The sequence below is a fragment of the Podarcis erhardii genome (genome assembly GCF_964252035.2).
Source record: "Podarcis erhardii genome assembly, chromosome: 6".
Lineage (NCBI taxonomy): Eukaryota > Metazoa > Chordata > Lepidosauria > Squamata > Lacertidae > Podarcis > Podarcis erhardii.
In genome coordinates, this window is record NC_138510.1 from 63,543,990 (window position 1) to 63,567,876 (window position 23,887).

At 43.2% G+C, this 23,887-nt stretch overlaps 2 protein-coding genes across 11 annotated transcripts in view; both read left to right on the top strand.

The window, feature by feature from the left end:
• Positions 1–7,438, top strand: part of PDE4B (phosphodiesterase 4B) — a 246,738-nt gene extending 239,300 nt beyond the window's left edge. For all 5 annotated transcript variants that reach the window (XM_081867179.1, XM_081867180.1, XM_081867182.1 and 2 more), the window contains 2 exons: positions 2,261–2,443; positions 5,417–7,438. In XM_081867179.1, the coding sequence (XP_081723305.1) occupies positions 2,261–2,443; positions 5,417–5,782 (549 nt within the window). In that variant the 3' untranslated portion in view covers positions 5,783–7,438. The remainder of the gene's footprint in view (positions 1–2,260; positions 2,444–5,416) is intronic.
• Positions 7,439–13,408: 5,970 nt separating this feature from the next.
• SGIP1 (SH3GL interacting endocytic adaptor 1) overlaps positions 13,409–23,887 on the top strand; it is a 148,360-nt gene continuing 137,881 nt past the window's right edge. The window contains exons 1-4 of one of the 6 annotated variants that reach the window (XM_081867166.1): positions 13,409–13,632; positions 16,147–16,207; positions 17,557–17,587; positions 19,578–19,646. The gene's annotated coding sequence lies outside the window, so the exon portion shown is untranslated. Of the gene's footprint in view, positions 13,633–13,917; positions 13,933–15,345; positions 15,511–15,937; positions 16,208–17,556; positions 17,588–19,577; positions 19,647–21,325; positions 21,440–21,541; positions 21,559–23,887 lie in introns of those variants that run through there. The other 5 variants (XM_081867168.1, XM_081867167.1, XM_081867165.1 and 2 more) reach the window with 5 other exon arrangements.

Below are 23,887 nucleotides of genomic sequence, written 5' to 3' on the forward strand. Positions count from 1 at the left end.
CAGAAGAGTAACTAGCTTTGTGGCAATGCACAGTGCCCCATGACAAACCCATTGTTCTTCAGTTCTAAATTTCTCCCAGTTGGCACAGATTTCCCATTTCTAAATAAGCATTACATAAATATGAAAGAAAAATATCCCTTCACAGAATCTACTACATTAAACCTTTGGCCCTCCTGTAGCAACTGAGAGCTACAACAGTTATACAACATATTCCAGCTTCTAGGAAGTAAGTAGGGTGGAAAGAAACATGACTAAGACAGACATTCAGATATCTATAATGCTTGGAAAAACAAAGGGCCGGCTAGATGCCAGTCTTGGCAGGCACTGTCTGTGAAGCTGCATAAATCAGGGTCACAAATTCTGAATCAGACTCATGAGTTTGACAGCTCAGGTGCTACAAAACCACTTTTCATTTGATTTATTTCCTCCAAGGAGCTCAAGCTGGTAAATGTAGTTTTGTCTTCCATTTTATCCTCACAGCAACTATGTGAGGTAGATTAATGGCATGCCATATTACGTCTTCTATAAAGGTCGGGGGGGGGGAAATGAAGTGACACTTTTTAGACTAACTGAGGGAGGTTAGGCTGAGAGATAGTTCATCCCATGGCTGAGACAGAATTTGAAATTGGGTACCTCAGTCTCACTACCATACTAACACTCTGTAGGATTTGCTGACACCCAGTTGAACCAGGGACCTTTAGATCTTCAGTCTAACTCTCTCCCAACTGATCTTGAATCAGATTCAAGACACGAGAGTCTGGACACATTTCTTTCTTCCACACTTGTATCTTTAAGGCACAAGCAGCGTAAAGTAATGTGCAATGCAACTCTAAGCTAAAGGGTAGGATGGAAGTTTCCTGTGAAGTAACAAATAATAATAATAATAATAATAGATAGTAATAACTTTTATTTGTATCCCGCCCTCCCCTGCCGGAGCTGGGCTCAAAGTGGCTAACATCATATAAAACACAATATGCATAAAAACAAACAAACAATGGATTAAAATGCATCCCAAAATTAATTCAAATAAATTAAAATTAAAATTAGACTGGACAAATAGTCATCCTCAAGTTAAAATTGAAAGTGGTTAATACTCACCAGGACCAACTATTTCCACTGATATTATAAGGACCTGTGAGCGGGCTGGGAAACCTCCTTCATACTTGTTCATACAAAGAGAAAATGAGTCAGACTGAACCCTGGCCAAAGGCTTGGCGGAACAGTTCTGTCTTGCAGGCCCTGCGAAAAGATGTCAAATCTCGCAGGGCCCTGGTCTCTTCTGAGAAAGTGTTCCACCAGGCTGGGGCCACGACCAAAAAGGCCCTGGCTCTGGTCGAGGTCCATCTAATCTCCCTGGGGCTCGGGATCTTCAGGGTGTTGTTATTTGTACTGTAAGGTCCTCCGTGGGGCATACCAGGAGAGGCAGTCCCGTAGGTACGAGGGTCCTAGGCCGTGAAGGGCTTTAAAGGTTAAACCCAGCACCTTAAACCTGATCCTGTACTCCACCGGGAGCAAGTGCAGCTGGTATAAGCAGATGTTTGTCCTGCTCTGTGGTGTGGTGAGCCAAGGCCCAACCAGGATCTAAGAAAAGGAGAGGTTCAGGCAAGACACAAGGCAGAGCTCTGAAGTCACTCCAGCAAGGAATAAACTGAGCCCTTATATAACAGCAACAACTAAAGCCTTTTGGTAGCCCTGCCTGCACTGCAAGGGGCTGCTTTGAGCAGAGGAGCCTCAGGTCATCTGCTGTAAAGTCCTCCAAGTCCAAGAATGGCAGTGTCATTGGGTTGGAGAGGCAATGGTCCCACAGCCCTTTTGGGGCTGGTCCTGCATCCCCCATCCCTTCAGGTTTGGAATCCTTGCCTCCATGACCCATGAAACAGGACTCTTGACTCCTAGTCCCTGATTTAGTCCCACTTCTGGGGTTTAGGCTTAGTTTTAGTTTAGTTTTGCACTTGAGTATTCAGGAGAGTGTTACTGCAGCTTGCACAGACCGAAATTATTGCTCATCATGCATATCCACAGTTAATTAGGGTGACATAACATGACCTCTCACCAAATAATCCACATCTTGACTTAGTAAAAATGTATTTTAATGTTCTCTTTTTATAAAATACTCCAAAATAAGGGTATTTTTGTGATCAAAATGTTCTTCTTTTAATGTGAAATTGTACAGGATGTGCCAGCAAGTAGAGAATGAAATGTTTTTCTATTCTGCCTGATTATGTGAGCCTTCATATTAATGCAGGTTATGCAATTACAGGTTCTCCGAAATATGGTCCATTGTGCTGATTTAAGTAATCCCACAAAATCCCTTGAACTCTATCGACAGTGGACAGACAGAATCATGGAGGAATTTTTCCAGCAGGGGGACAAAGAACGGGAGAGAGGAATGGAAATCAGCCCAATGTGTGACAAGCACACAGCTTCTGTAGAGAAGTCACAGGTATTTGACTTTACTTTACTCCCCCCCCCCCACCACATATTCAGTTGGGGTTTTGCCATGAGTGTGAGCTTTTTCTAAGGTGGGGTGGATGTCCTCCCCACCCCCAATTCTGTGTTATTTGCATTTACTGGTAATTCCAGAAGGTTTACCGTATTTTTCGTCCCATAGGACGCTCCGTCCCATAGGACGCACCTAGTTTTTTGGGGGGGAAATAAAGGAAATAAAGGAACGGCGCTGCGCCTCCCTGCTGTCCCCCGAGCTTGTGGGGCTGGCCGATGTCTGCCTCAGGCGGCAGGTTGCTATCCGCAGCGTGGGGAGCCCTGCGGGGAACTCCTGCAGGGCTCCCCACGCTGTGGATGTCTGCCCGGCGCACGGGGCGCTCTGCTTCAGGGTGCCCCGCCTGCCGGGCGGCAGGTTGCTATCCGCAGCGTGGGGAGCCCTGCGGAGAACTCCCGCAGGGCTGCCTAGGCTGCGGATGTGTTCCCGAAGCGCCGGGCGCTCTGCTTTCAGGGCACCCGACGCTCCGGGAAGCAGGCTGATATCCGCAGCCTAGACATCCCTGCGGGACCTCCCACAGGGCTGCCTAGGCTGCGGATGTGTTCCCGAAGCGCCGGGCGCTCTGCTTTCAGCACCGACCCCTCTCGCTCTCCAGGCTTCAGCAAAAGCCTGCATTCGCCCCATAGGACGCACCCAGATTTCCCCTTCATTTTTGGAGGGGAAAAAGTGCGTCCTATAGGGCGAAAAATACGGTAATTTTGTATCTGATGCTGAACACAGATTGATTCCAAATATCTAGATGTCTCTGAAACCTTTGCGGACTTTAGCAAAAAAATCCTCTACTGTCAGCTATGAACGTCTCCATTGTGTGAGGGATATACCGTATTTTTCATCCCATAGGATGCTCCGTCCCATAGGACGCACCTAGTTTTTTGGGGGGAAATAAAGGAAATCCCCCCCCTTTATTTCCCCCCCAAAGCCAGGTCGGGGAAACCGAACCAGGTCGAAGAACAGCGGGATGGCGGCGCTGCGCCTCCCTGCTGTCGCCTGAGCTTGTGGGGCTGGCCGGTGTCTGCCCAGCGTACGGGGCGCCCTGCTTCAGCTATCCACAGCGTGGGGAGCCCTGCGGGGAACTCCTGGAGGGCTCCCCACCCTGCGGATGTCTGCCCAGCGTGAGGGGCGCTCTGCTTCAGGGTGCCCCGCGCGCCGGGTGGTAGGCTGCTATCCGCAGCGTGGGGAGCCCTGCGGGGAACTCCTGCAGGGCTCCCCACGCTGCGGATGTCTGCCCGGCACGAGGGGCGCTCTGCTTCAGGGCGCCCCTCACGCGGGGCGGCAGGCTGCTGTCCGCAGCCTAGACAGCCCTGCGGGAACTCCCGCAGGGCTGCCTAGGCTGCGGATGTCTTCCTGAAGCCTGGAGAGCGAGAGGGGTCGGTGCGCACCGACCCCTCTCGCTCTCCAAGCTTCAGTGAAAGCCTGCATTCGCCCCATAGGACGCACCCAGATTTCCCCTTCATTTTTGGAGGGGGAAAAGTGCGTCCTATAGGGCGAAAAATATGGTAATCATTATTTTTTTATATTCCCAATTCTAGTTGCAAATGCTTGAGAACCATTTTGGGGTAATGACTATATCAAGGGTAGCCAATACCGTGTTCTCTGTATTCCCATCAGCCCCAGCCAGCATGGTTAATGGTTAGAAATGATGGGAGCAGTAATTAAACAACATCTGAAGGGCACCACATTGACTATGCCTGGGCTTGAGCAGTGGAACTTAAACTATAGGGACTGAGTGCTCACTAGGTTATCTTTGGCTGGTCTATCTCACTGTCACTGGCTAACCTACCTCACAGGATAAAAATAGCAGAAATTGTGAGGATAAAATGGAAGGGAAGTTGCATACTGCCCTTAATTTCTTGGGAGAAAATCAAGTTGAAAAAAACTAATAATAATAATAATAATAATAATAATAATAATAATAATAATAATAGAAAAGATAGCACAAAAAAGATTAAACAATGTCCTTTACAATTCCAAAACAAGTAAAACAAAGTCTATGCATTTTCCTGGTTCAAGTTGTCTGCTAAGAGAATAAACTTTCTACTTAGTGTTAAAAAAGTTGAAACATTTCTAGTGGCGTTTCTTTATGGCTATATAATGCTGAAGAACCCCACCTTCTAATAACCAGGCAAAGCTATTTAACTTAAAGGTCTCTCCTGAGCATACTCTGCAGGAAGTTTTCGTCACCTTTTGGCTTAAGCTGTCTCAATAGTTACAATGGAATTATAACGGCTCATTTAACATCCTGTTGTGTCTGAAGAAGGCAAATGTGATTTCCAAACCAAACATCCTAGGACTGCAATGGGCTCCTTGGAGAGCTGTTTTCCTGCTCTGTAAAGTTGCCGTCCAGCAGCTTTTGGAATTAAGTGACAAACTTTGGCCAGGCGGAAGACGATAGCTTTTATGGCCATTCAGTTTTCTCTCTTCTGCGCTTCCTGTTGTCAAGCAACTTAGAACTAACTCAGTTCAGAGCTTACTCATCAGACAAAACGTGAAGGCATCATTCTTTCCCCACAATGACACACCATTTCCACAGAACATTACGGTATCCCCACACTGAGTGCAAGGGGCTGGCTGTAAGAGCAGTGGCCTCCTTTCTCTTTCCTGGTGGAGGAGAATATAAATATTAAAGGGAAACATCATCCACCCCTCTGCTTCTGTCCAAAGATACAGTGCGTTGTGCAAAGTATGTTTACAGTTATAAACTGTTAGAAAACTTCACATCAAAGGTAGGGATGGAAGGACGTGTCAATTTCAGGTCTCAGTTTCTCTCTCCCCCCCCCCCCGCCAAGCTTAAATGCAGTTCACCACATTGTGCACCCATTATAGCGGCAGCTTTTCATGTTGTGTATTTTCTTACAGTTCTTTCTTTTGTTCTTAACAAATTTAGACCCGTGGTAATTTCTTTCTATTGCTTTGCAGGTTGGCTTCATTGATTACATTGTCCACCCGCTTTGGGAGACGTGGGCAGACCTAGTACAGCCAGACGCCCAAGATATCCTGGATACTCTAGAAGATAACAGGAATTGGTACCAGAGCATGATCCCTCAGAGCCCTTCTCCTCCCCTTGATGAACGCAACAGAGACTGTCAGGGCCTGATGGAGAAGTTCCAGTTTGAGCTGACGCTTGAAGAAGAGGACTCTGATGGGCCTGAGAAAGAGAGTGATGGTATCAGCTACTTCAGCAGTACAAAGACACTCTGTGTGATTGACCCAGGAAGAAGGGGTTCCCAAAGTGAAGCTAATATAGAAATTGTGACAGAAGATACATCACCTATCGATACCTAATATATTGTTATCTGTAAGGGTGAATTTAAATACTTCATGCACATGCAGGTTGTCTTGCTAACTAGCCTGAAATCGAGGTCTTAGGTCAGCACCTACCATTGGCTAAAAGACCTTTCCAGCTACTTGAGATTGGAGTCAGGGTTAAAGAGCGTGTAGTGATTGCTCAGGAAATTAACAGGTGATTTATATTGCAGCTTAAGCTTTGTCAGCCAAAAAAATCAAAATCTGGAACCAGTGTGAGTTGCAACTGAACAAGCCTGATCGTGAACAACACTCGGCTGAAATATTTTCTATTCTTAAGAGATTTTGAAATCTAGACAGGTCTGGCATGTAGAACTACTGATTTGTAACTCTGCATTTAAAACTTGTCCACCTGTCTGCAGACCCGTGTGCCTTTTTTATAAAAAAAAAACTTCCACGTCTTTTCAAGAAACCTACTAAGTACACAACAAAACATGTTTGATATTGATGTATAATTTTTTTAAAAAATATTCCTGTTTTAACTAAATAGGTCTTCCTTTGTAGGGGCAATACTTGTTTCTTTATTGCAGTTTAATCACGTTGACTTGCTAAATAAAGCAGGGTGCCCTCCTCTTTGCATTACTGCACCATTGGTCACTTTATCAACCCTGCAAAACCTGTGTTGTTAGCTACTGAAAAATGTCCCCCCACCCGCCCCTGGTTAGTTGTTTTTGACCTTTCTTTTGCACAGGATAAAGTGTAGCTTTCTGTTCCATAGCACAATACAGCACATGTAAAAGTCAACATACTGAGGTAATGTGATGTACATTCTCCTCCCCTTATTTTTTTAAAAAAAACACTCGGTGGAAGTTGCACGCTTCGTCCTTTGTGTTTTCTCCTCCCCACTGTTCATGTCCCCTTTTCTCTCTTGCACTTGCCTTGAGCTCTAACATGTCCAGTACTGTTTATAACAGTGTATTTATTACTTAATGTATATAATGTAATGTTTTGTAAGTATTAATTTATATAAATTAACATTGCCTGTCAGTGGTGATGTTACTTGTGTAGAATACTCTGCCTAAGAGTTGCCTTTCTTGTAACCTTTTGTATTGCATAAAGTAGAAAAACCTGAACATAGCTTAAAAGAGACATATTGAACCCAGAGAGGGCATTCAGGCAGCATTGGCTCACGGGGGTTTCATTTCCACTGGCATTTGGGAAATCATCACAGTTGGTGGGTGATGGAGAAATATTTAGAATCATCTGTTCAGATGATGTGAAACTACTGAAACTTTGAAAGAAGAAACCTACAGTAAAATGCCACAAAATGTTAAGTGTCAGTTTCCAATTAATGAACAACCCAATGTGAATTTATATGACAAAATGTGAACTGGTGTTATAATTGTGCTGTGAAACTTCTTCCAACAAAGCTTGTTAGGCATGTATACAGTGCCAATCTCAGTTTGTAAAACTATGTTCCAAGCTTTCAGTCCAACTTGTGACTAACTAGTTGATGAAATAGCACAGTTGTGCATGATCAATGGGTTTGTATGTCTGTTGAACACTGCATTGTTCCAGGTGGTTATTTTGTTTCAAAGTTTCACACAATGTATGTTGTTATAGTATTATATATTGTGTTCAGATGCATTCTTAAGAGATTTTTATATGAAGTGAATAAATTAAAGCATGACTTAGGCTGGGGCTTTTCTAGATGTTCTTTTTAGTTATCTACTGTGCTTCAGTTGCATGTTTAATGCAGAATTTTTAAATTGGTGGTAGTGAACAAGGTATGAATCGCTCAACACAAACACACATACTAGTCACTGGTAGAGACATGATACTGAATTAGGTAAATCTCTTACTGATTAATAAATACATAAGAACACAGAGGGTGAAACAGATTTTCTCCCTTAAGAGTCTCATACCCTGCAGCAAGTTATGGCAGTGTTGTGCCCCATTAATTTCTGTAAGCAGGTTTTTAAAAACTTATAAGCTGCCCCATGGAAAATATTTCTGAAACACGGGGTATAAACGTAATAAATCGGGAACTAAACACATACATTTATTTCATGGGCTTAATAATTTTCCTTAGCCTCCCTCTCAACACCAATTGGTATGAAATGACAAACGAACATACACCAGTATCTTAAACCAGTTCCCCACAAATGAAATGCCCATTTTATCAGCATTGCAGAGAGCAGTAAAATGTAAGGAAAACTGTCTGGGTACCTGAAAATTAATATAGAAGAGCCATCTGCCTCCTGGTGGTGGCTGGAAAGCAGAAACTACTGAAGTTTGTAAAATGTCTATGCAGTAGTGGTCTTAATTCTATATTTTAACTAATAAACACATAGCTTTTCATGCGTTGGAGAACTTCCCAAGAGTGGCTGCACAAATCACTAAAAACAAAATGTGATGTGACTGAAGCCATTCACTACAAGTAAGTCATTCTCAGTTCCTAATCCCAAGAAGTCTTTGTGCCGGTGATAAAGGAACAAACATCATAGGTAAATATGGTCTCAGGTTATCTTGGATAACCTCTTAAATAACCTTTTTGTCTGCTAATCTATGAACAGGTCAGGTGGAGCACATTCAGATGCCACTTCCCCCGGTTTGTCACCTAGATTGCTACGGGTATGATGTGAAAGTACCTGCAGTTCTAAATTTTGGATTGCCAAGGAAATATGATTAAATTATATCATTCTTTACTGCAGAATATTTGCATGAAGTGGTTAAACATAGAAGAAGCTGGAGAGGTAATGAAGACAGATCTCTTGCTGTCAACCAGCCCCCCCCCACACACTATGACACTCTTAGGGGAGCGGGTGGCGCTGTGACCATGCCTCTTCGGCTTGCTGATCAGAAAGTCAGTGGTTCAAATCCCTGCAACAGGGTGAGCTCCTGTTGTTCTGTCCCAGCTCCTGCCAACCTAGCAGCTCGAAAGCATGCCACTGCGAGCAGATAAATAGGTACCACTACGGGAAGGATTAAAGCTAGTTGTTCTGGACAACTTGCTACACTGCACAGTCCTAAGAGGGAATGAACTCAGCCAAATACTGAACAATCTCTAAGAACTATCGCAAACCCTTTTTATAATCCAGTGGAGGCATTTCATTAATGGCATCCACTTTGCTGCCACCTGGCTTCAGTCCATGGCTTGAGAAATAATAATAATAATAATAATAATAATAATAATAATAATAATAATAATAATTACTTACACCCCACCCATCTGGCTGGGTCTCCTACCCATTGCCAGTAGTCATATTTTTCATTGAGGATGGCAAAGGGTTTCTTCCTTGCCAAGTTTCTCTGGACATCAATCTGTGTGAATGTAAAATTGTCTCCTGACAGCCTTCTTGAAGTTCTAGGGTCAGGACACAGCCTAAGCGACCCATTCTTCTTTTGTATAATACTTCAGCTACTCACCCATGCTATAGGCTGTCATGAACTGGCAGGATGATGGGGAGGAGGAAGAGGGTCCCAGCGAGGGGTGTAGCCAGGACTGGGGCACACTGGGGCAAGCAGGGGATGGGGAAGGAAGGAAATACTCAGATGGTGACAGGGGATGGATGCACAGGAACCAGAGCAGCAGGACCCATCACCAGAGCCAGAGGGGCTCTTGTCCCCATGAACACAGTGGGCTCTGAGATGTAGGGAGCAGAGGGAAGGGTGTTCTAGGAGGCTGGGGCAGACAATAGCCCACAGCCCAGCTCCCTAGCTGGCCAGGTGGGGCTCATTAGCTCTGGGAGAAGGCGTGTGATTCCTCAGTTGGAGTAGGCTCAGAACAGGTGAGGGTCACAAGCCTCATCAAGCCCAGATGCTGCAATCAGCAAGCAAAGAAGGAAGCAGAGCTGAGGTGCTGTCTGCTCAACTGCCCCTGTTGATAGACTTTTGCTTGAATGCTCCTGGAGTCTGCTTTCGGTTTGACTCTGGACTGCATTCTGACTGCTGTACTTCAAATTTGGCTACTTGGATTGACTCTGGACTGCGTTTCCTGACCTTTGGACTTTGGTTGTGTGGCTTGACCCTGGACTTCGGATTTGCTGCCAGGTAAGCCTGGGGTTCAGGACATAGACTTAGTCACTTTAGAGACGACCCAATGAACTTGAGGTACTGTGGGGCTGATTGCAATTGGTCCTCTATGGTGTTGGAGATATTCCTGCATCCATAAACAACTAGGGGCACAACTTAGTCTACATAAATGTAATGCACACCTGGAAAGTGTCTCAGACCAGCAAAAACATAGGAGTGTGCTGTAAGGAGCTATGTCTTTAGCAGTGGCCAAGTGGCATGATCTTCATTCACACCTGATGAGTTGCATAGTCTCACATGCTGCATGGTCCACCTCAAAACACCTTTCTTGCAAAAGGCTACAAATGTCCCTCCAAATGCAGTCAGGGTGACACTTGCTGGGATTGGTTTCACCTTCTTGTGCAATAATTTGCCAACTTCTCTGCACCAGTGTCCAGTTAGAAATAAATAGGCTTGCCAGCAACAGTAACTGGAACACCAGGGAGCAGGGGATACCTTTTGCACAGCATACACAAAGGATTATGGTCCTTGTCCAGGAGTTGATTAACAAATGTCTACAGCACAAGGTAGGATTTAAAGGTTTTTTAGCAACCTAGCCCTCACCCTGCCTGAGCATGCTCTACAAACAGCATGGTTATTTAATGAGGAAGACGAGCAATTCTCCAAACTCACAAGTTTGTGCAAGCATCTTTAAATCAGTGACATGGCGATTAGTGCTTTCCCCTTCCATCTGAATTCATGTGAAGAACTTGTTTCTGTCAAGTCATTCTTTTTAGGAGCGTGGTAGGCCTCAGATTTGCTGGTAACAAATGATATATTTTACTTATCTGACTATTTGGTGAACTGAAAGATATTGAAAACCTTCCTAGCCTCTTCCCCAGGCACATGCAGAAATAGGACAGTTTTTGATTCACCATCCTTTATAACTGCATCGCAAACAATGCTGTATACTTCAAATTCCTGCTTCCACTTTCTCTAGTTGCTGGTCACATTGCCCTGAAGTACCAGCTTCCCTGGAAACTCATATTTGTGCCATAACCACTGTGCTGAGATGTCTATGGGGAACAGGCCCAGCTCTGACACCATGCAATATGGTTCAGTGGATCCTTTGTGTATCTACTCACATGGTTGCACACCTTCCTGTTAACCCTACACCACAGCATTCACCAAAAAAAGCAGTTGCTGAACTACAGAGGAAAAACAAATAGCTCTGAGGCTGGCTTGCACCAAACTGAGTTGGTAGAGGACTGGCACACAAGCACACTATAAATCCCACCCACTAAGGATCAATTGTGTAACAGTCAATCTCATTTTAACCCTTTACATGCCATATATCACAGGGCTCATCTTTTCCACAGATTTTTGCATTCATTGTTATATGCTGTTACCTCATTTTTGATTTTGAGTTATATCTTCCTATACAGATAACAAGTTTTTTAAATGGCAGTTTTAAATAACAGAAGAGGTTTGACCAAAGCAGGGCACAGAGGAGTTGTAAGGATATGATGGGGTTTTATTCATCTATTTATTTATTAAATTTATATACCACCCTTCATCAAACGATCTCAGGGCAGTTTGTAAAATAAGGGGTTTAAAGAGCTATGAGGATATGGGAGTGGTTTGAAAAAGCTAGAGAATATGCACCTCCTTCCCATAGCTGTCAATGTTTCCCTGTTTTTAAGGGAAATTCCCTTATTCAGAATAGGATTCCTCGCAAGAAAAGGGAAAGGTTGACAGCTATGCTCCTTCCCAAAGCCTACTTAGCACTTTCCCAGCTTTCAGAAGGAGGCGGGAGGGCTCCTGGCGCCCGACAGAGCTTTGTGCCTCCTTCCCATAGCCCAGCACCTTGCTTATCCAGCTTTGTGAACGGAATGAAAGGGCTGGGGGGGGGGTCGTCCAATTTTGGGCTTGCTTCCACCGTCCTGCATGACAAGGTTATGTGTGGCCCATGGGTTCTGCATCAAAACACTCTTGCAGCCCACTTGATATAAGTTGGGTTGCCCTGAGCTAAGAGGTTATTGTGAGGGTGGCAGGGGAGATGGCAATAGGAATGATCAGGGGCACAGCCCCATGTGCTTTCAAGTGTTCAATACATTATTCTGTTATAATCCTCACAGCATCCTGGTAAGCACACAGAATTACCCACATGGGGAAGGGAACAAAACGAGGGGTGGGGCTTGATTGACGTCATCTAGTTGAGTTCATGATAGTGCTGATTCATAGCTAAGCTTCTTAGTCATTATGTGAAACTACAGCAGATCTCAAGTTATTTGGCCACTGATAATTCTTGTGTTATATTCTGAATTTCGTATCAGTGATGTTGCTCAAGGATGGTGATTTTCTAAACAGGACCAACCTTTGCTCATCCTTCCCTAACATGAACTGGAAAAGACTAACTTCTGATATTTGTGCATTCAATCATAAATCAACAGCACCATCTGGTGGAGAAAGGGATAATAATAAAGTCATCATGCACCAAATCAGTCTACCTACCTGTCTGGTCTTCTTCCTCCTTCCCTGACCCCTGGTCCTCCTCCTCCTGTTCCTGCTCCTGCTCCTTCCTGACTCAACCAACCACTCAAACTCTCAATTAGCCCTCTTCCCACCAGCACCTGGCTATATATGCACTTCTTCTGGAACGTCTAGTCCTGCCCCAGCCAATCACACAGTCCAACTGAAAATTCAAAACTCGAACGCACCAATCAAAACAAGCATATTCTTATGCATAACAAGAATTCTAACACCAAGCAATATTTCACTAGGCCAGATAAAAAAGGCCCCACAGCGAATCCATTACAATGCAACATTACCCTACAAATGTCAGAGCACATTACGCAATGCCTGTTAACACTTCATTCGAATAAACAAGATTCCTTCACAGAAGCACAGCCAGGTTCGCCTGGCGCCTTCATTATACACCAGGGGTCAGCAACCTTTTTCAGCCGTGGGCCGGTCCACTGTCTCTCAGACCATGTGGGGGGCCGGACTATATGGGGGGGGGAATGAATGAATTCCTATGCCCCACAAATAACCCAGAGATGCATTTTAAATAAAAGCACACATTCTACTCATGTAAAAACACACTGATTCCTGAACCGTCTGTGGGCTGGATTGAGAAGGCGATTGGGCCGCATCTGGCCCCTGGGCCTTAGGTTTCCTACCCCTGTTATATACCTTTAGGTGCTAGGCAAAAACATTTCTCTTCAGCCAGGCTTTTGGCTAACACCCTATATCCTTTTAAATGTGTCTGTGGGAGGGGGTGGAGGAAGCAGGTTTATTGTTTTGCTTTGTTCCTGTATGTATTTTGTGTTCTTATTTTGTATTTTCATGCTCTGAGATGTACAGATGAAGGGTAGTATACAAATTTAATAACGAATAAATAAAAAGCTGCCTTATGCTCAGTGCTATTTTTTCTAGAAAAAGAGGTGCCGGAACTGAGTTCCAGATGAAAAAAAGCCCTGCTTTTACAGAGTCAGACCATTGGTCCACCTAGTTTACTAGCTGGCAGTGGCAGCTCTTCAGGGTTTCAGTTAGGGATTTTTTCTCTAGGACCTTTGGCATGCAAAACAGGTGCTCTCCCACATGCTCCACCCCATTCCCAGTTGTAAGGTGGAGGGTGAGTCACCATACACCCCATCAAAATTTCCCTGCCCCTCTGCAATTTGTGTCTGTGGGAGGGGAGGGGGAATGATATACTTTAGCAATGGAAGGGTTAAAGTAATAGAGTTGATTCCTAGAGAAGAGAGACAGACTGGACTGAAGAAAATGGCTGAACAATGTATACAGGCCTTAACCCAACCATAAGAGCAACACAATGCATTATCTACATCTAGGGAAACTGAGCAACTATTACAGTATGTAAAAAAAATAATAGGCTTTTCTGAGCTACTGAAACAAAAATAATCTTGACAGGGAAGACTTGGGAGGGAGAGGTGTTCATGACGCTCTGCAGAAACACAGTAAAAAGTAAACAAGAAGTGGCTATTCCACAGTAATTACCCTCATGCACACCCCACAACCTGTGATATAGGGAGGGGTGTGCCCCCCCCACGGGAACCTCACAGGAACTCAGTTCCAGCACTCTCAGGTGAGTTCCAGCACCTCTCTGGTGGGCACCATTAAACAACAACAACAGAACAGGGAAGGTGTTCATGGTGAGTTTCAGCACCTAGAAAAATATCACTGGGTATGGGGATAACTTGGCATGCCAGTGGCCTGATAGCAGGTGAGAAGGTGCAAGCACTATAATAATCAGAGATACTGAGATGTCAGGAAGTTATATGAGGATAAGAACCAATAAACACAAGGGGGGCTTATTTCTAATATGATTTAGGCCTCTGGTAGACTGCATATAACAACTGGCACTGGATCCCAAAACATGAAAAAGAATCTAAGCATTTGTCCCTTGTGAATAATTACTGTATATACCTGCTATATTGCTTCGTCTGGCTATAAACATGCATCTCATGGACAGAAACAGAAGCTTAAAGAACTGAACTGGAACAATTGTTTTAGATTTAAGCTATGTTGCAGTATCTGTATATGGTTCAGAGAAGTGTATATGGAAATACTGTGGATGGGAAAACCACACAATTATACATATTGTGGGTTTCTGTTTTGTTTTAATGGTGCATTCAAGGCGTAGTTTATAAGACAAAATTTATACAACTACTATTAAAAAATGTGGGGTGGCGGAAGAGGAGGAGTAAGGTTACAATCCGATACCCACCTAGCTGGAAATAAGCTTCACTTAAGTCAGTGGGTCCTACTTCTGAATTTACATGTATAGGTTTGTGCTGTAAATTGTTTTGCAAGTTCTTCACACAAACTAGATAAATGCAGATTTATAGCAGCATAAGGACAAGTAGGTAGAATAGACAGAAATAACTGATGCATAATGCTCTATATACTTAAGTGTGGTGTGTTTTGTAATGGACCATATCCTTTTAGTGTTTGTTTTTGATCTGCTAGAGGCAGCTTTCGCTTGGTGTCTATAAACTGTATTCCTCAGAAACCACAGCAATATCAGCTGTAGGCGGAAATTTCACTTTCCTTTTTAAAAAGAAGCTGTCATGTGACAACTGTTTCCTTCAGCAAAATAAAGCTTTGAAGTAACCAAAAGCAACTAACATTCCATTTTCATTGGAAACTAAAATGCTTTTCTCCCTGAAACAATTTTAGATGCTATAAAATTGAACATGATGAACTAGGACAGAGAATAAGAATAATTGAAGTGCTCAGACGATTGATGCCCACAAAGCTGTCCTTAACATTTAAAGTATGCGGCAGGGGAGGAATCAGCATCCCAAATCATATACAGAGACTTGAGTACAACATAAATCTTAACCAGACTTGTAAAGAAACCTTGCACGTTTTGTGTTGGTCTGCTATGGAAATGCTGGCTTTTAGCTTCTTAGCAATGTACTAAATAACTGCATTGTACCAAGAGGACAGGTGGAAGCAGAATGGAGTGATTTGTTCATCCTCTGCCAGCTCTCTGTGTTTCCATGCTGGTTGTGCAGGAATAAACTGTGCTTCCTTTGTAGCTGGTGCAGAAATCTAGTAGGCTGGATGGAGCGATCCACCACCCCTCTGCCAACTGGAATTGATGGCTGGTCCACTTAAGAATTCAACCTAACAGTGCTGGGCAATTTTTCATTCACCAGGACACAGGCCAGTGGCACTCAAGGGCCTTTAAGGGTTACTTCTGCTCATCATAGCAGCTACCACTGGTAATTTTTGAATATGTTGTAGGATGGAAGTGTGTATGGATCCTCAGGCACAGCATTGTGCACTGGGAAGGAAAACATGTGAGGCTGACACAGTGGTCAAGTCAACTACATCCATGGGTGCATGTTTCCTGGATCTCCAGGTAGGGATAAAGTGGTTGTGTTCCCTGGTGGAGAAGAAGCAAATCCAGCACCAAGGCCCTCCCAATCTGTTGGTTATTTGCCTGGGTGAGAATTATCTGTGCTCACACAGGTACATAGACTTTGTATGTCCATTGCCTAGGCCTCACGGCTGCAGTGCTGAGCTCCTAGGCCGGCTTAAACCCCTCCCTGGATGCCCAGTGGGATCCTGGTTTCTTGGCTTGTGCCACACCAGGATCCAGCATGTGGGAGATTGAAGTCAAATACAACTAACAGTCATAGGGCTAGTTAGTGCATGAAGTACCACAGAGTTGTATTGCTAGATAGACTCAGCTAGGACACGCCCCTTCCTTCCTTCCTTCCTTCCTCCCTTCCTTCCTTCCTCCCTCCCTTCCTTCCTCCCTCCCTTGCAACATGTAACGAGATGGAGGTGTGTAAACTTGCTTCAGAGCTTACAGCATGTGTTTGGAACTATATTCTGTACTTTCTACCCAATAGAATTTTGCCTGTATTATCTTTGCTGCTGCATGGAACAATGCATGACTGAGACCTTGAATCTGTAAGTAAGTATTTTAAACTTATTTAACAGTGTGTGGTCTGCTCTAGGGGCACAAAGAGGTCAACTGTTATGCACCACTGAATGGGATAACAAATGGTTTAACAACCTATATCTCCAAGACTACATTGCTGCTTATTTTTGTGAGTTTAATATTCTGCTTCTGGAGCTCACTGTGTGCTACCCCCATGTTCTGAATCTAGGCACCTATCCATTTTCTTTTTGTTGTTCACCTACACATGTGGGTCCTTATACAGCAGTAGTCAACTCACAAGGTTGCAATGGGTTCATCACAGCCATAGTGCTGAATACTATTCCAGTAGCAAGGACTGCTTGGAACGATGACCTGATCCTTTCCCTACTTCTCTGCCAACCCCACTCAGCTGTTATATAATCAAAGCTGTGGCCTGATGGGAATTGTAGTCCAGCAGCACCTGGAAGCAAGAGGTTCCACACTCCCAGTTAAAAGAACTAAGGGTTTAAATTAGAGTATTGAGAGCTTAAATTAGTATGCAGATGATGGGTGGCCTCTCCTCTTTCAAAGGTGTATAGCACCTTGAAGATGTGCACAGATGGCAGCTGATGCAAGACTTGATGCCTGGTGCTTTATTTATTTACTTTAAAAAAAAAAAATCAGCCCTTCAGCAAAATGATCAGCCATCTGTAGATGAAAAAATCACACTTAAAATAGATAGTCTGCAGTTTTAAGCACACTAACTAAGAAGTAAGCCCCATCGAGTCCAGGGGGATTTACCTTTGAGTAAAGATGCATAAGATTGCACTTGAAATTAGAGCTGCAGTGCATATGTTAAAACATTGCATCTTCTACCATGGTTCTAATCAAATCAGCCAGTTTTAGGAGATGTTCAACTGTATTTTGAAATATGGTGCATGGAAAAAGCCACAAAGAAGGACATTGGCTTCCCCCTAAATTAAAACAAATCCTTTAAAATAAACAGTATTTGCATCTTTCATGTAACTATTGTAGCAAAAAAGCTATAATTATGATATGTACTGTCAAAAGCAAAAATAAATAACCAAAACAAAATCTAGATTTGTATTTTGCATCAGATGAAATATTAGCTCAGGCTGACATATGTATTTACATGCAGCAGCAAGCCTAACCATTAGATGTCAGTAGTGTGCACAGTACAAGACTGATATTTAGCTGCCAAATCACCAGCTCAGATAGTCACCATGATAAACACTTCATTTCCAATTCTAAGAGGCAGTCATTAACCCTTTAATGATGTAAAATGTTCAAGGGCATGGGGTTTTTGAGCTCTTAAACTTTCAGCAGTAGGTTACTGTAATGTTAAGGGAATCTGGTCTTTTTGTTTTATATGTTCCAGTTCACCAGAGTCTGGAGTAGTTCCAGTCCAGGTAAGGTTACCCCTTTCTACATGACAAACTACTTCTGAAAGTCCTCTCCATTTCAAAAGGGCTGTGTTGCATTTTGAATGGGAAGCTGGTTCAAGAGACATGGCCTAAAAAGCCCTCCAGCTACATGGAGCATGTTGTACAATTATTTGGATTCTAGCCAGTGTCTGTATCAATTCAAGGAGAGAGATAAAGAAATTTACTACACTGTAAATTCACTCTTCTGTCTAGAGTGTAGCCTTTATATCTGAAATAGCACCACCTCTTGGTCCTCTAAATCAGGAGAGGTTATGAAAGCTCTGGATCGATGTTTGGGCCCTCACTTGTGGGGTGCCTCAGGGTTCCGTCCTCTCCCCCATGCTTTTTAACATCTATATGAAGCCACTGGGAGAGATCATCAGGGGGTTTGGACTGGGTGTCCATCAATATGCAGATGATACCCAGCTCTACCTCTCTTTCAAATCAGAACCAGTGAAGGCGGTGAAGGTCCTGTGTGAGTGCCTGGAGGCGGTTGGAGGATGGATGGCAGCTAATGGATTGAGGTTGAATCCTGACAAGACAGAAGTACTGTTTTTGGGGGACAGGGGGCGGGCTGGTGTGGAGGACTCCCTGGTCCTGAATAGGGTAACTGTGCCCCTGAAGGACCAGGTGCGCAGCCTGGGAGTCATTTTGGACTCACAGCTGTCCATGGAGGCGCAGGTCAATTCTGTATCCAGGGCAGCTGTCTACCAACTCCACCTGGTACGCAGGCTGAGACCCTACCTGCCCGCGGACTGTCTCGCCAGAGGGGTGCATGCTCTAGTTATCTCCCGCTTGGACTACTGCAATGCGCTCTACGTGGGGCTACCTTTGAAGGTGACTCGGAAACTACAACTAATCCAGAATGCGGCAGCTAGACTGGTGACTGGGGGCGGCCGCCGAGACCACATAACACCGGTCTTGAAAGACCTACATTGGCTCCCAGTACATTTCCGAGCACAATTCAAAGTGCTGGTGTTGACCTTTAAAGCCCTAAATGGCCTCGGTCCAGTATACCTGAAGGAGCGTCTCCACCCCCATCGTTCTGCCCGAACGCTGAGGTCCAGCGCCAAGGGCCTTCTGGCAGTTCCCTCATTGCGAGAAGCAAAGCTATAGGCAACCAGGCAGAGGGCCTTCTCGGTAGTGGTGCCTGCCCTGTGGAACGCCCTCCCATCAGATGTCAAAGCGATAAATAACTACCTGACATTCAGAAGACATCTTAAGGCAGCCCTGTTCAGGGAAGTTTTTAATCTGTGATATTTTAGTGTATTTTTGGTTTTTATGGAAGCCGCCCAGAGTGGCTGGGGAAACCCAGCCAGATGGGCGGGGTACAAATAATAAATTGTTATTATTATTATTATTATTATTATTAAGCATGCCAAGCAACGCCTAACTATTAAAAGAAAATCTAAATACAGTTTCCAATGTGTCCTTAAGAGTATTTGCTGACTTATTTAATACAGCAAAATATGAGTGTGCCTAAGAAGACCTGCTGCAGGCAAGAACAGAGCTCATATGCCTTTAATTTGTGCAACCAGGGAATCCCACCAGGTGCAGCTGGTTATTAAATAGAGTGGTAAGGCAGAGAAAAGCTGCACCTTCAGGCACACAACTGTTCAAAGATTCAGGGAGCCGTGTCCTTGTGTCTAGTGGTATGTCTGAATTTTAAAGGAGTTCCTTCAAACTGTGTAAAGAAACCATCATTACAGATAATGCCTGCCCTTCGTAAAAACAGCCATGTCCCATCTCAATTGCTGTGCGTTAGTTGAATGATCTTTGATAATGTGAAATACATTTCGGAAGGTTTTGCGATGGCGCTATCTATATTTGTCATCCTGCTACTTTTTTTTGGTACATATCAGTTAATTAAATCTGCATGCCTGAGAATCACAGATAGTGATACTGTATTTAGTGGAAAGAAACTAGTTCTCATGACTTCAGTTGCATTTGCTGATTCCTGTCCTTGTTCATTCAGGAGTAAATGGATTACAGTGGAATGGACTTGCTCCCAAAGAAGTACCAAGGATTGCAGCCTGATATTCAGGTAAGCTTTATTAGTAGGGCTTGCTTATAAGAAAATTTGGTGACAGTAGCATTGGAAGTATTTATGCAACTTTGGTGAAATATGTAGGGAATGATTTGTGTGTAAGTTCTTTCAGTATATAGAGATGTGAAATTCCCTTACATTGAAGCTAGGCTTACAAATATCCCTGGTTTGAGCTTCAAACCAGCCCAAGCAGCTGGCCTCTCTTACTATTATCCTTGTAATTAGACGTAAAATATTATTATTATTATTATTATTATTAAAATATTGGTGAGCTTTGGTTTCTTACATTGAAAAATCGAGGCGCTATGTACTAAGAAGGTGATACTGCCTCTCTTATCAGACTGTAGCAGACTGTTCTGTCAAAAAAGATCTGCCTCTTGACAGTTGCCCATTTTAAAAAGCTCTGGATAAGGGGAAATATTAGCTGTCAGGTGAGTCCTAAGGATTCTTGGAGAGTGCTGCTAGACAGTAATTCCTGCATGTGACTGGGAGAGATGTTTCCCTACCTGTGTGTTTAACTATATTAAGATGGCTTTGCAGACTGGATAAGCTTTGCAAGGCAGGATAGTGGAAAATGACGTAACAGAGGGACAGAGATGTTATCCTCTGCGTTTTTTTGTTTTTTTAAAAAAGTGAAGCTCTGTAGCTTTGAGTGGGGTTTTATTTCCTGTTTTGCCTTTGTTCTATCTCCATGGAATTATAGAAGTGTCTTTTCCCTGAGTTAAATAAAGTGTTTGTAGAAGTGCTTCCTTCCATGGTGGAGGAAAAGGCTGAATGGACATTGTATGACACTTTAGTATGTCCAAAGATGGGAAGTCTTTCTGTAGAGCTGAAATGGCTGTGGGAAGGAGTAATTTTGGTAAATCTACCCGTGGCTGACTTATGAAAAGCAAAGCAAAAGGGCTTGAATTTGGGGTTTTGTCTTGCCAGACATATAGTTAGACCACTAGGGGTACCCTAAATGATGTAATGAAACACTTACCTCCTAAATTTATTTAAAGTAAATCAATTGTTTTAAGTATAAACTTGTTTTACAGGAATTGAGCAGGAGTTGCTAGTTAAAGTATGTAAAATAAAACAGTTATTGCTAAAGCCTGCTTCTTACTGAAATGGTAAACCTATGTTTGGCTGCCCACACAGCTCCGATGTATGTGAGGAGTGTGTCACATCCGAAAGTTCTTAAATAATGAAAGCTAAGTATTTGGGAGAAGAGTTATAACTTTACTACTCTCCCTGACATGCTAGATTTCTGTGTGAAGGAGTTTTGTACTATATGGCTTTTGTACAGAGAGGAACTTTCGGTTCCACCTGCAATTTACAGTTCAGGCATGTTTTCTATCTCTCCCAGAACTAGGCCCGTAAGAGACCATCTTAACAAATGCCATGGCTTTCGTTGTTTATGGTTTTTTATTGGTTTATGGGGTTATATTTCTGTAAAAGTGGAAATACTGTATTGAGCTGTGTGTTTAAAAAGGAGACCTGGGAAGTAAAATGCTGCCTTTGAATCCCTGTGTATGACCTGAACTGCTCTCTGTACCCAAAGGCGTAGGTTAATTGTCTCTACTTACACGGCAGGGAGGGGAGTATTAAGTGAGGCAAGTTGTGCTGTAGCTGATTAAATTTCTCCTGTACACTGTACACCACTCTTACAAAACCTATAAATTTTGTATTGACAGACTGACTGTGAATTTATCTGTAGATCTCTAGTTTCTGGACAACAAATGAAGAGGCAGCCAAAAGTTTCCTAGTTATTTATAGATGCACCAAACTCAAAGCGAGTCACCAGCTAGGTACAAATTGGATTGAGATCCTGTACTTCTGGTTATGTAGAGTTTTTTGGCAGGATTCTTATGAATAGGAATGAAAATATCCACCTTCTGAAATTTCCCCTTCTACAACACTATTCAAGGTACCAGAATCATGTCCTTCCATTATCTGCTATTACCTTTTGCTCAGCTGAGTTTTGGGTAGGAGTCTCATGTAAAAGACTGGGTTTAAAGTTTCATAGTGTAGCCAATGACTTCGGAATGTGTTCTTAAATAAATGCTCTCTTTTCCTTACCAGATTATAAAGAGTGGCATGTACAGTGGCTAAAAGAATAAAGCTCTCTATTGCACAGAAGTAAACTTTGCATAAGGGATGCATAAGGGATGAGGGTGACACAGCCTAGGGGTTGCTGATCAAAAGGTCGGCTGTTCGAGTCCCCGTGACTGGGTGAGCTCCCGTTGCTCGGTCCCAGCTGCTGCCAACCTAGCAGTTTGAAAGCATGTCAAAGTGCAAGTAGATAAATAGGCCGGGAAGGTAAACGGGGTTTCTGTGCGCTGCTCTGGTTTGCCAGAAGCGGTTTATTCATGCTGGCCACATGACCCGGAAGCTGTCTGTGGACAAACACCAGCTCCCTCGGCCAATAAAGCAAGATGAGCGCCGCAACCCCAGAGTCATCCGCGACTGGACTTAACAGTCAGGCATCCCTTTATGTTTACCTTTAAACTTTGCATGTTTAGATCAGACTGGCTAGACTCAGCAATGAGATTATCACCGAAGGAGGAAGAAGGGAGGATGACAGCACAAGTGGTAATAAGATTATGTAATTACACAGTCCACTAATAACTGCCGAAAGAGTAGCCTGGGTTTTTAAAGTTTTTTTTTCTTTCCAGTTTGCAGCATCTATTCTTTGTAACCTTTCACAATATTTTCAGTAGAAAAAGAATCTCTTGCATTCAGGCTGCAATCTTATACTCTTACGTGTGAGTAAGACTCATTGCAGTCAATGGGACTACTTCTGAGAATCTACTGAACAGGAAGCAATAAAACAGGGGTTGCCCATCTTTTTCAGATCAATGGACACCTTGAATTTTCAGAGTGCTGTAGGTACCAGCAACAACATGGTTGTTAAGGGGGCAGGACATAGCACAAAATCAGACAGTACAGTTATGGTGAAGATAAGTTCCATTGAATTCAAGAGAACCAACTCCTAGGTTAGTACATATAGGACTGCAGCCTAAGGATCACATAGAGGACAAGGCAGATGGATCAAACCTAGAGCACACAATTCACTCAGAAGTGTCCCTGCACAAGGCCCACTGAAATGAATAAGAGCTGTGCTAAGCCATATTTCCTACTCATTCTGCTTAGGCTTCTAAAAATAATTTCCTGGTGGATTGTGCCACTGGATTTTCCATGTAGGGAGCCAAAAATATCTTGCACAACCCTAATTTGGTAGCAGATTTTGGCTGCAATTTAGATCCAAAGTGTCTTACTGTGATTGAGTCAAAATATTGTAGAAAACCTCAGATGAGCTGCAGGGGAGTTTGTTTTTTAAAAAACCCCAAAATATAGAGAGCCTTGTGATCGTATATCCCTACCCCACACATGCACTCCACTTTATAAAATCAGGAGTGGTTTTAGCCTTCAATCAGTTCTGTAGGTATTAATGCTCAGAGTGTGAGTTGGTACATTTTTTCCCACTTCACAATTGATTTTAAAGCAGATTGCCTCTTCAGAAGAAAAATAAGGCATGTAACTTAAATTAGAATCTAATATCCATGTGGTCTGTGTGGAAGTCAATTAGTCTGCACTAATTGCTATACAGGGATGAACTACAGGCATTGTCAACTGGTATCTGTCAGATTTGATTTTCGTAGGCTCTTAAAAGAAAGCCCAGCATCCAACTTCTATGTTCATATATGAGAGCAATTAAAATGTACACACAGTGAAATACGAACTCTGTTTCAGACCCAGAATGCTTGAAAAGGTCAAACTCATCAAATACAAACACAAGTTAAATGGGCTTGCTCAGATAACTAGATTGAAGTTTTATTACCTTTCTTGTGTTCTATTGAAACACGTTTTAAATGGGCTGTACATATTTTATTGCAAAGAAAAATGATGTGTTTCGTTCTTTGACTAATCAACTGCTGTTGAGCTGTCAAGTCTGAATATTCATATATGCTGATAGTTTTATAAAGTACAATAGTAAAGTTATTAGTAATATTTCTATCACCTTTAGAGACTTACTATTGCCCCTTCTGCCATTCATTTAGCTGACACAAGCTAGGGACTGAAAGTCTCACCCATCTTCGCCACCACCCTTGTCTGGGATCAGCTGAAAGTATGGAGTTGAAGGATGAGAGGAAACTGATTAGTACATAACTCCTCTCTTATCTCAGCACAACATGTGGAGCAGTGTTGTCCACTTGGTAAATGCTCTAACACTGATCCCTTTATTGTGGCAAATT